A 12,774-nucleotide genomic window follows, 5' to 3' on the forward strand; every position below is an offset into this window, starting at 1 on the left:
AAAATGTCAATATAGTATTTCGAAAATATCAACACAATGCTTTGAGAATGTCAACACAAATTTAGGATTGACATTATATATGCTTTATATTGACATATTATCTTAGCTGCATTGATATTAACCTGTGTACGAAAAATACGAAAATTCTAGATTTTTTTTTTTCAAATTTTGACGTCGGAACATATGCATGTAGTATATTGTTGGAATCCTTATAAAATTATCTTTAATCTGATATATGTTATATGAATTTAAAGTTTTGGGATTTCTTTTAAAATTTAGTTATAACTAACTTGACATTAATACCCCTATTGATTTTTATTGGAATTAATCCTATAGCTTTATTGACGTTTTTTGTTGATTGTATTGATATTTTGTGGTTGATGATCTAGACCTTTAATTTGAATATTTAATAGCTATTATTGAGTTGTAGTTAGCAATTAAGTATTAAGTTAGCAATTTAACACTCCCCAGTATAATAATATCTTACATTGGTGTAATGATAAAATTAACTCCATAGACCACTTTTAATTTTAGGATGAAATCCAAATTTTATCTATATTAACAATCGTGAATACAAACTGAGAAAATGTAGTTTCAAGAACATTTTTATTAATCCATAAAATACACAACAAATAACAATGTGATAATCAAACACAATTTTTTGGCAGTATAGTTTTTTTTTTTTTTTTTCATCATATACTATACAGTACTAGTATGATTTACTTTTTTTCATTTTTGACTTTCTTTGACCATTTTATTACTAAAATTTGTACATGACCATACAAAGTAAAGTTATATGACCAGTATCAAACAAAATGATAATATAAAATATGGGATGATAAAGAAAAAAAAGGATTTAATTAGGCGAGAAAACAAGGGAGAGTACGTGAAGAATCTTATTAGTAAGGTTCTTAATCATTATTAATTTAATGATGGATTAGAGGGTCGATTAAAATAGTTAAATTAATTATGCATTAATTAAAGGCCCTTTGGATCCTGCAATGTCATGACTCACGGCCATTGCATTAAGGGCACGTGGACCTTAATATCACCTCTACAATTAAAATATTGAACATATCTCTGGAATATAATAACCCATTTATCTTTTCGATAAATAAGTGCTCTATAGTAATATGAATTCAAAGAAAACAAACAATTATTAGGAAAAGATTTCAATGTTGCTCTTAATAATTTTAAAGAGTATTAATAAATACGAAATACTTAAAAAAGAGAATAACATGTAGTCTACTTACTATATATGTATAGAGAATTATGCGATCAGATAGTTATGAGTTTATACTCCTTGATCGTTATCAAACTAAGTAGAGAGTACTAAAATTTTTATGGCCTTTTGCATATTTACTTCATCTCACTCATTGAGCTCAAATATTAACATTAATGATTAAAATGAAATTATTGACGTTTAAAGTTATCGGTCAAGAATCTTTGAAAGTTAGCTATCAAATAAATTGGTTAAATTATTAATTGACTATCAAGTTTGACTTTATGCCCCACTGTTTGAACACAAACTCAAGTTTGCCAAATGGCCCTAAAGTCTAAGCAGCCTCCAACTCATTAGGCACAAAAACTAATTTAATTCTGAAATAGTACAAAACTACTTTATTAATAAAAATTAGTTGTCTTAGTAGAGTACTAGTATAAAATATCATAGCTCAAATAAAAGAATGGAAGGCGCTAACATTATTCCTCACACACACAAAAAAAATTCATTATTCTCAATCTACTAGTATTTGATAATGATCAATTTTGATGAATTAATGAAATTGCCAATAACTAAAATTTTATATAACACGTCAAATAAAATGGTTCTGGTAATGAGTCATGGACTTATGTTTGTACAAGAACCTTAAGATTAATTCATTGAGTGATTTCCGAGTAACAAGGTTTTCAAGAATTATCTAAATAGGAGAACTAGTTAATTAATCATCCCCTAAACAATAGTCATAAAAAAAATTAGTGGTGCTAGAAACTTTGCTCTATATTATTAAAATTAAATAGCATAATGGGGTTGGTTGAACATGGAATCAGTCATTAAACAAATTGTTTAGCCCCAATCAAATAAAAAAATCCTGTTATGTGGGGCAAGTATTTGCTTAAGCGACGACATAATGAATATAATTAGTTGGAGGGACATGGTGATGTGATAATTAAGCCAAATTTTATATTGCAATATAGTTGTAATAGTTTAATGTTATGCACAGCTAAGCCATATTCGTCTTTGCAGTTTTCTGCTGTGGCAACTTTCTACATGACAATTCTCCCATGTGAAATTTGCCGCTATTTTATGTCTTATTGTATTATTTTGTTTTTGGGATATTGACATCTAATATCACGAAATTTTCAAAAAGTTGGGTTTTTCCCATGAACTTTAAAATTGACAAATAATATCACGAATTTTATCCCGTGTTTGTTTTTTCTCACGAATGAAAAAATTCATGTTATTTTAATAGATTGAAGAACAATTTTGGAGGGTGTGCTTTAAGGAAAACTATCTTTAAAAATTGAAAAACTTGAAACTTTCAAAATTGTTGTCGAGAAATTATGAAAAAAATCGGTATCATAATATTATTTGTGGGAATTTTTTCATTCGTGGGAAAAAACAAACACAGGGTAAAGTTCGTGATATTATTTGCCAATTTTAAAGTTCGTGGGAAAAACTCAACTTTTTGAAAGTTTCGTGATATTAGATGCCAATATCCCTTTGTTTTTCAAAGTAGTAAAATAATATTAGGAACGCCAATAAAATTTGACGATTTTATAATTAGAGGTTTGTGTGTTCAAATTCGACCAAGGCTTTCTAAGATGAAACCTACATTATTTTGCAGAAAAAATGTACTTATATCAAATCAGTTTTTTATTTATTATTAAAATGAACTACAAAAATAATAAGTAGTACTAAAAAATAGAGTTTATACTTTTTTTTTATAAATGATATAGGAATAATTATATTTTAGATACATAAAACAGGGAAAATCACAATCATCAAAACAAAATGATCAACAAAGACACTTAATTTGTGATTTTCCTCGGTTCAGATACCTAAAATGTGATTTTTCTTACATCGGGTATCCAAAAAAGTGCAAACCACAATTTTTTAGGTACCATTTTTATACTAGTTCACTCTTATTTTTATGTATTATATTATCGGATACTTATACTTATCAGGGAGTTGGGAAATTTTGAATTCATGACCTTTTAACCAATCAATCAGACTATATATGCCTTTGAACGAGCTACCTAGTATCAATTTTTAAACATATTCTTAAAATTTTCCATGAACATATTCTTAACAATTGCACGACCCTATTTATGGATAATCCAATAATCCATTTGATTAGTTATGAAGAAAAGTCTAACAGCATTGCGTGGAGCAATTTTTCGCATGTATATTAGAAACTTCAACCCTTTAATATATTAATAATATGTTTAATTAGTCTATGATCCTAATTTCTATTACGTAAAATATCCAATTTTATCAAATCTTACACTAACTTAATCTCTCAAAAAATCACAAAAGCGAAAAGAGAATGAACTGTTAAAAGTGAGCACTTTTTTTTAGCTTTAATCATGTTTTATTAAATAATTTATCTTCGCAGAAAAAACAATAATAAGTACATGATGATTCATATGAAACTAAAAACTTTTTGAGTCAATATAAAAGCTCAAGTGTAGTGCTAAACATGTAAGCCAATGCTGATCGAGTCCATCGCTTTAGTTATATTATGGCAAAATCATATGAAAAGTTAAAGCAAAATTTAACATTCACATATCATATCGAAACAAATTGCAACATGAATGTAAGATAGTAACTGAATGAAAGTTATAAGAGAATGGAGAGAGTTATAAAATAATAATTTTTCTGCATTTTCATTCTATTTTCTCCTACATTTATTCACATGAATATTCTATTCCATTATACCAAATAAATAAATGGAATGAACGTAGGAATCACATTATATTCCTTATTACATTTTAAGAGTATAGATTTAGAGATGAGTAATGGGAAACAAATAATAAAACGATTAATGATTGAAACTGGATATAAATACAGCGATTGTTGTTAAAAACAATGTTAAAAGAGCAAGAAATGTTGGAAAAATGGAAATAATATCATCATAACTGCTATTAATAATAACTCTTTCTTTAACTACTCATTACACTAATTAACACCAACTATACAATATATTTCATTTTTCCACTTATCCACTAATATTAATGATTTGAAATCTTAAAATATTCCTTTCAATATGTTTTTAGGCATATTTAATCAGAGAATTTCATGATATGATAATCAGTCACAACAACTAAAGGACACCTTACAATATTATTTTAATACTAATAAAACTCGCATAAAAATGCTGGGGACCGAAAATGAAGTTACAAAATTATCTAGCACAAGTTTGTAGCTGGAAGGACAAACTTCAAATAAAAATAAAGAATGTAATGTGTCATTTAATATTTCTATTTTTAATAATTGATTCTATTGCTCACCAAGTATATATCTTTTAAATAACTGTTTTTTATATATCATAAACAACTATAATATCAAAAGAAAACAATATCATAACCAATTCCAAGTTTTTCATGTGATTGATACATATCTGTAAAGAATCAACATATTGCTGCAATAACAATAATCACATACACTACTATCCAACAATTATAAATTTCACTAGTATCTGTCACACTCTCTCTATGTTTATGTTCCATCTCCATGGAAATTACAGTTCCAAACCTCGAATATAAACTTTACCACGCCCAGCTTGCCAGTCGTCTAAGACGAAGCACCATCAACTGAGACACGAGATGAAACATAAACACGGAGCATACGCCCTGAAAGCGACCTCTACAATGAACTTCCTATGCAAAACTAGTAGCCTAAGCACCCCCACATTCATATTCAAGCCAATGCAACAATTATAAATACTAGTCTTCATAAGAATACCTAAGACGATCGTATTGTATCACCTCCCACGCAGACTAAAAACAGCGTGTGTGGTTAAAGAGTCGAGTTCTCATCACTCATCAACATCAGCGTCAGCTGAGAAATCCGGCTCTTCAGGCTTCTGCAGCTTATGCATTTCCAAATCGTTGGCCTTCTGAGCTCCCCTCTTCGTGTTAGCTGCAAACCTTGATGCAGGGTTTTGTTGCACCTGACAAGAATTATCTGCTGCTGCTGCCGCCTGTACATCTTCCTCTTCACCATCATGTTCTTCTGATGACTGCACGTCGTGTGAGAAACAGAACGATTCACTCACGCTGAGGTTTTTAGCCATCATTCTCTTCTTGCAGCGACGCCACGCAGCCTGAATGAAGCAGGCAGCCCACGTCCTCCAATGGTGAGAGTAGTATCTAAAAGTGTGCTGCAGTTTCTTACTGTGGAGACGTCTGAACTGATTGGCAACGAATTTAAGGTCTTCTGCTCTCAGCACGAATGCTTCCACTTCATTGAGTGCTCTCACTGTTCGTGTCGAGGAAGGGAAGTTTAGGGTGGACCTAGGGAGCAGCGCCCACGCGAGCAGCTCCTCGCCGCAGAAGTCACCCGGCCTCAAGGTTGTCGAGTTGAAGAATCCTGTCCGGCCTCCATTTGTGGTCGAGCTCTCCAGCACCCCCCTAATGATGAAGAGCATCTCCGAGACGGGATCTCCCTCGCGGACAATGTAGGTGCCTTGGGTGCTCAAGGATGAGACGAGACGCTCACAGATGGCATCAAGAAGCTGATCGTCCATTTGGGAGAAAAACGGGACCTGAATATCGAAATTATGTGTATTCATCTTAGTGAAACTCCACAAGGAACATCGAGCTTATGAATTTATTGGTGGAAAATATTGTGGGAGGTCTTACACGACGAACAAGGTCTAGACAGAGGTGGCGCTTAATATCACGACGGAGATCTATTGGCAAGGCATGGAGGATCGATTCTTCATCAACTCCTCTTGTGGTAAGCCATTTGTACTGTATAAAACGTCTCACACGCTGTTGGAGAGCCTCCGGGAGTTGGCGATGCCTCATCCATTCCTCAGTGTCTCGACGCCTGAGCCTCCACTCCTCAAGCCTCACAGTCATAGATTGCAGATAGGTCTGGCATTAAGAAATAAATAAATGAATAGAGAAACATCAAAATCAGAGAGAATTATGCTTACGTTACGTGCTTCTTTTTCCTGATCATAGTTTGTAAGCTTTCAAAAGTGAGAGTTCGTATCAAACGAAAATCTGAATAACCTGCATATTTCCAATCAAATGAGCAAATAGAACAAGCCCCAAGATGGCGATGAGTATGGCGAACATAGTCTCTCCAATAAACGTGCTTGTAGACAACGTCTGGCCATAGGAACTGTATAGTGAAACAGAGAATCGTAATAAGGAATCACCCCATTTTAAACATTTCACTTTCAGCTGAGAAAAATGTAAACAACTAATGCATTGTTACAAATGATGATAACCTCATATTCTCAAAAGTGAAGAAGTTTGGAATCATACCTTAAGTTTTGCAAACCCCACCATAAACAGTAGAAGTACTTCTCTCGAAATCCAGACGACACAACGCTGTTTGCAATGGCGTTTCCAAATATTCCATACTTAAAATAGGTGGTGTCATCAGGATTGCATTTCTTGAACACCTGTGTGCTGTTTACCCATCTTCCTCTGTCATTATGGGTCAAAGTGCCACAATCGAGAAAAGGGAGTGAGCAGCCAATGCCGTTGAACTCATCCCTGCAAGCAGATTTTAAACACGTTGCGTGTCTCTCAATCGACAGCAAGTACCAGGAAGCCCCTAACACCTACAAAACAAATGGTAAACATTTTGCCCCCAAAAAGAATGAAACAAAACGAAAATTTTTCAGCGAAAACATAGAGTGCAACTCCAAGAGAAATTAGACATACATGGCTTGCTAACATGTAGAGCACCAGATTGTAAGCAGCTCCTGCCCATGCTGTCTTTGTGACGAGTCCATTAGCTTTGATGATCTCAGAACTCAACGGGAAGATGAGATACAACCGGGGGATGTATTGCAGCAAAACAATAAGCACAAGGGCATTGTTTGTATGATCAGCATGCGAGCTTCTGATTGCTGGTAATATGGACCATATGACTATCTGAATAAATGAGAAGCAAATACTTAGTTAATTCTGCCATAGAGAATCAAGACATAAAGCAAGAATCAGACAGGATTAGGATAATTTTCTTGAATATTGTTCGAGAGAAAACTACTCAAGCCTCCCTAATTGGGCATCTTTTCTTCAACAAATTACTCAAGCCCTTAATAGTTCATTCAAGATATTTCAAATACTGCCTAATTTCACCATTTGTTTCATAGATCATCTCGTTTCCTACCCTGAATCTCTACATAAACAGGTAAAACAGTAATGGCCTTAACTTTTCAAAGGACTATTAATAAAAGCAAATTCAACAAAATTACTCAAGCTTACAAAGTTCATTGAAGATTTTTCCAACAGCACCACCAAATTTCACCATTCATACCATAGATCGCCTCATTTCTCTAAACTAAATCTCTACACAAACATGCTAAACAGAAATGGCCTTAACTTTGCAAAGGACTCCCAATTGAAGCAAATTTGACTAACCTGAGGAAGAGGCAATGCTGCAATGAAATCAATGAGGAATTCCGACTTCAAGTACCTAACGGCTATCTTATTGCGGTCCATAACAAGTTCACCTTTGCCAAAAACCCTTGAGCTTGGAGATACATAAGAAATCCTAAACTTCATAATCACATGTAAGAGATAAAATGCATCTGCCACTGTCCTAAAACATGTCACTATGATCCCCAAATTCAGGTCTGTATGCATACATGAAGAATTGTCTTGACTTAGCACAGAAGGCATGTAGAAAAACAAGGGATCCACAAACAGAGCCATTATGCAAGAAAACAAAAAAACTCTGTTCCATTTTAACACAATTTCACTCCCAGGATCAAGAATTGCTTTCTTGTCTGGTTTTGACCCTTCTGGATAAACCTTAGCCCTACCAAATTTAGGAATCTTGTCTTCACATTTCCATAAATGGGCTGAGTTCTTTAACAATGGGAGTGGCTTATCTAGGTTTTCAGCCCCATTTTTCTCCAAGAAAACTTCAAGATTCCTTTTTTCTTCACTGTGAATCCTAGAAATGGGACTTAACATTTAGCCCCTGATTCAAATTGACACAAAACACAAACAATGTGGTGCAGAAAATCATACAGGGAGAAAACCCTACCTAACTAGTTTCTCCTCCTTGAAATCCATTATAGCAATGTCAAATTCCACTGCAGCAATCTTGAACTGAATCTCTGCAAACAAAAGCTATACACAGAAAAAACCGTTCTTGATTCATAATGACTGTGGCAGAATTGGCAACTGTCTTTATTTAAAATTCTATGGAAGAATCAGTGTGGAAAAAATGGAGACACAAAAAATCCGAAATGTCTTTTTGTGGATGAGGTGGAAACTTTTATTATGGTTGACTACTACCACTAATTCGTCTGCTAGCTGTAAGAATAAATGAGTCTAATGAAAACAGTTGGATATCTTTAACTTATTTGATAGTATTTCCTTATCTTTTCATTTAGATCAATCAGTTAAACAGTTAGGCATGATATAATAAGCCGAATTAGTATGTTTCGATAGTGAAATATATATTAATTAACTAAAATCTTCTAAAAATGTTTGAGTTTAATTTGATCTTCTTTGTGTAAATCAATCATTTTTATTGCACTTCTCGATTCAAATTTACGAATCATATTTCTTTGTATTTAAAACTTTTCTAGTTCTCTCTCCAACTCTTTTATTCAATTGCGCAAGTATAAAATAGATTTCGAAGGTTTTTACTCTTCAACATTGTTGGTAATCAAAACTCAAAAGCTTTCTGATACGAGTAAACTCATATCGGAGAATGATAGCGAGACATCACCGGATAAAAGCGGTCCGTTCGCTAAGGAATTCCGTCGAGCAACCGATAAACAAAGACTGAGAAAAGTAAAATGCAGAAAAGTAAAAATACAATAAAAGATAATTGTATTTCTTCAATGAATGATTCAAAAATAACAAAGACTCATACTTCCTAATAACCTAACTTAGTGATCAAGAAATGAGAAAGATGCTAAATCAATAATATATGAAATAATAGAGATATGAGAATATTCAGCAAATATACTCGTATCAACTCCCCCTGATTAAAATTCACCTTATCCTCAACAGGGGCGTATACACATAGGAACAAGGGGGTACAACCGTACCCAAAATTGTGTGGTTTAATAGTATATGTAGTCTTATCTTGACAGAATCCATATCGGGAACCATTCATCCTCTTCATATTTACTTTAACTTTCTCTTCTCCAAATTAACTTTCTTTTAATCTATATCGCCTCTAATTTAATACTATTTTGATACTCAATTCATATTTAAGTTTTTTTTATTATTTTGTTTTTAACAAATATTTATGAGTTTAACCACTAACTTGCTCTTTTAATTTAATTTTGTATTCTTTCATATTTAATTTAATATTCATTAAATATCTTTTAATACATACTCATATGACTAATATAAAGTATATATTTTTATAGTTTAAAAAAATCTCAATATAAATACTAAATTAAAATAAGTATTATAAAGTACTCCATATTTATAAAACTAACCTCCTCATTTTATTCATATCTATATAGAAGAAATATATTGCTAAATAACAAAACATGGATACTTGTATTCAAATGTATAATTTTTGTGGTACTATAAAAGAATTTATTTTTATTTTAAATTAAGTTTTTTGATAAAAAAAAAATAAAGAAAAAGATTTTATTTAAATAAACTGAATAATTGAAAAAACATAACAAAGAAAACACAAAAGATTAGTCACATTTTAAAATATTAAGTCGTTGTAATTATTTTTTGTACCCCCAAATTGAAAATCATTCCATTGATCCTCAAGGTGGAAACCACAAACCAATGAAGAACATTGAGGTATCCCCTTCGCATGATACACATGAGTGTCATTCTCAAGCATCGAGTCTGTGGGTTCCTCATCAACGTCAAGGAATGCAAGAATGCATCAGTCCATTTTTTCTCTCCCCAAACCCAATGACTCTCTATCATCAACTTGCCCTTGATCCTTCTCTTTTTTTTTTTAATCAAACACCTTCACGGTGGAGGGTTAAGTAGGACCCTCATCCCATATATATCATCAAAAAAGAGTTTACATATAGACTATCCCAAAAGTGGACAATCTGCCAACAAACTTACAATCTGCCAACAAACAAAGAAAGCAAAAACAAGAGAACCTCAAAACCTAAAATTAGGGAGGCCTAGTTGGTCCAATCTACACAAGGCTTTCACCAATGAGGGTGCCGAGTCCCTCGAGAAAACCACACTTGTCGTTGCTTTACTACCAATCTTCGCCAAGAGATCCGCAGCCTTATTGCATTCCCTGAAAATGTGAGTCATTCGCCATGAAACACCTCTCAACTCCCCTCTAATCCTTGCCAAACTATGACAAACAACCGCCGCACCCAGCTACCCCGTTGAAATCCATCTAACCACCGTCTCAGAATCTGATTCAATCCAGATATGGTCACCATATTGTTTGGCCAGTATCAAGCCCTTAAGGACAGCCAAGACCTCTGCTTCCAGCCCCGACCCAGCCTCCAAAGTTGCTGCAAAAGCAGCCAGAATCTCACCATTATGATCTCGCACAACTCCCCCTCCTCCAGCATTCTGATAGTCTGGTACGAATGCTCCATCAATATTAACTTTAATCCATGAGACATCTGGAGGTCTCCACTGCACTCTCCCTACTTTCCTTGTTCTTGGAGCAGACGACGAGCATGTCATAAAGTCCACCTTTGGACAACTCCCCTTCCACTGTTCCGGCCCCAACAACCGAGCCAAGACCAAGTTCCTGAAATATCGTATGATCCTTTTGATAATATTTTCCACCTCGAAGACTTTTTCCCAGTGAATACAATCATTTCTCTCAGTCTAGATAAACCAACATATAAGGCGTGGGATCATCACACAGATATGTTGTCTAGAACCCAAATTTAAATGCCTTTGCCACCATCTAAGACTTAAATCAATATTTCCCCCATCTTCCATAAAAGGCGGAACCTGTGGAAACCATCGAGCAAAATGGCTCCAAATCCCCCTTGCAGCCTCACCATTTACAAACAAATGTAGTCTAGTTTCAATGTTTGGTTTACTGCATCATTTACATTTTGAAGCTAGTGATATTCCCCTCCATTGCAATTTTGTATCAACCGGTACTCTATTAGCCAGATGCCTCCATAAGAAAAAGGATATCGAAGTCCCAATACATTTTCCCCAGATAAAATCGTATATTGTCCTCTTCTCTGCCCTGTGCCTTACAACCTCCCAAGCTGAGGAAACTGAGAAGTTTCCATTAGGAGATGGCCTCCATCTCGCTCTATCTCTTTCCCCTCTGTCAAAAGGTATCAGTAGAATCTTTTCAATCACCTCCAAAGGGATTCCTTGCTCCACAAATACACACCAAAGCTCCTCTTTATCCCATTCATCCTCTATCCAGAAATCACACACCCTCTGCGGAAAGGGGGTCGATTGAGGACCATATAAGCTAGCTAAGGGTACATCTAAAAGCCATGTGTCATACCAGAAGCTGATGATACCTTCTCCAAGAACCCACCCAAAACATTCTTTATACTTCAACCCAGCCTTAAACATGCGCCTCCACATCAGGCTGAACCTGTTAGACCGAGATAATACAAGAGGGAAGGAGATAGAGCAAAATTTCTGAAACATGTACCGGGCCCACAGAGAGTCCTGCTCCCGGAATCTCCACCACATCTTAAGGCTAAACGCTTCCACAACCTCTTTTAGACGACGGATACCCAAGTCTCCCTCCCCACATGGCAGGCACACCCTTTCCCATTTAATCCAATGGGTTTTGTTTGTAGAATAACAAGAACCCCAAAGATATCTTGCCAAAACTTGTTCAATTTGTTTCAAGGCCCCTTTCGTCGGTTCCAGAGCTTGAAAGATATGTATTGGAATGGCTCCAAGAACACTTTTGATCAAAATTAGACGACCTCCAAAAGATAAATGTCGATGGCTCCAGCTATGAATCCTTTTCGATATCCTGTCCCGGATGAACAGAAACAGATTTGTCCGTTTTGGGCCACGGTATATAGGAACTCCAAGATAAACAAAAGGAAGGAACCCCTGCTTGAACCCACTGACCTCACTAATCTCCGTTGCCCATGTGTTATGCCTCTCATCAAGGAAGAAGCAGCTTTTCCCCACATTTACTTTCTGTCCCGACACATTCATGTAATGCTCAAGACAATCCGAGATGCTCAACACAGCAGAACTCTGTGCCTGTGAGAAGACAATAATGTCATCTGCATAAGCTAAGTGCGAGACCCCCATGGTGTACCTAGCCGTGCGATACATCATTTCTTTCTTTCCAAGAATGAGTTGATCCAACAACTTTGACAAATATTCTGCCGCAAGAATGAACAGAGTAGGGGAAATAGGGTCACCTTGTCTTAGACCCCGAGTCGACTTAAAAAAACCTGCTGGGCATCCATTAATCAACACAGAAAACCAGCAAGGCGATATACAATGGTCAATAAGTTGTATCCACTTGTCAGAGAAACCCATCCTTTTCAAAACATTGAGAAGAAAAGGCCATTGCATCCGATCATAAGCCTTTTCCATATCCAACTTGCCCTTGATCCTTGAGCTTACCTCATCTCCAAGATAATCCTCCGCTATTGGGTCAAC

General features: G+C 34.9%; 1 protein-coding gene across 3 annotated transcripts; it reads right to left on the minus strand.

The window, feature by feature from the left end:
• Positions 1–4,564: 4,564 nt before the first annotated feature.
• LOC125221199 (putative cyclic nucleotide-gated ion channel 14) lies at positions 4,565–8,449 on the minus strand. Of its 3 annotated transcripts, none has more exons than XM_089062636.1 (7): positions 8,240–8,449; positions 7,609–8,146; positions 6,907–7,119; positions 6,502–6,803; positions 6,244–6,355; positions 5,866–6,102; positions 4,565–5,768 (listed from the first exon to the last, which is right to left on the minus strand). In XM_089062636.1, the coding sequence occupies exons 1-7, from the start codon at positions 8,266–8,268 to the stop codon at positions 5,040–5,042; spliced, it is 2,160 nt and encodes a 719-aa protein (XP_088918762.1). In that variant the 5' UTR covers positions 8,269–8,449; the 3' UTR covers positions 4,565–5,039. The 3 variants fall into 3 exon arrangements, with proteins under 3 accessions (XP_088918762.1, XP_088918764.1, XP_088918763.1); XM_089062638.1 differs by lacking the exon at positions 7,609–8,146 and adding an exon at positions 7,453–7,608 and having other exon boundaries at positions 8,240–8,448; XM_089062637.1 differs by having other exon boundaries at positions 7,609–7,741; positions 8,240–8,448.
• Between the last annotated feature and the right edge of the window lie 4,325 nt (positions 8,450–12,774).

This window comes from Salvia hispanica, chromosome 1 (genome assembly GCF_029641045.1).
Source record: "Salvia hispanica isolate PSC_SH4W2 chromosome 1, Shi_PSC_v1, whole genome shotgun sequence".
In the NCBI taxonomy this organism is placed as follows: domain Eukaryota; kingdom Viridiplantae; phylum Streptophyta; class Magnoliopsida; order Lamiales; family Lamiaceae; genus Salvia; species Salvia hispanica.

Coding starts and splice junctions, on each gene's coding strand:
- LOC125221199 (XM_089062636.1), bottom strand. CDS start 8,268: ATGGATTTCAAGGAGGAGAAACTAGTTAG. Junction 8,147..8,239: donor AAGGAGGAGAAACTAGTTAG/GTAGGGTTTTCT, acceptor TCCCATTTCTAG/GATTCACAGTGAAGAAAAAA. Junction 7,120..7,608: donor CAGCATTGCCTCTTCCTCAG/GTTAGTCAAATT, acceptor TCATTTATTCAG/ATAGTCATATGGTCCATATT.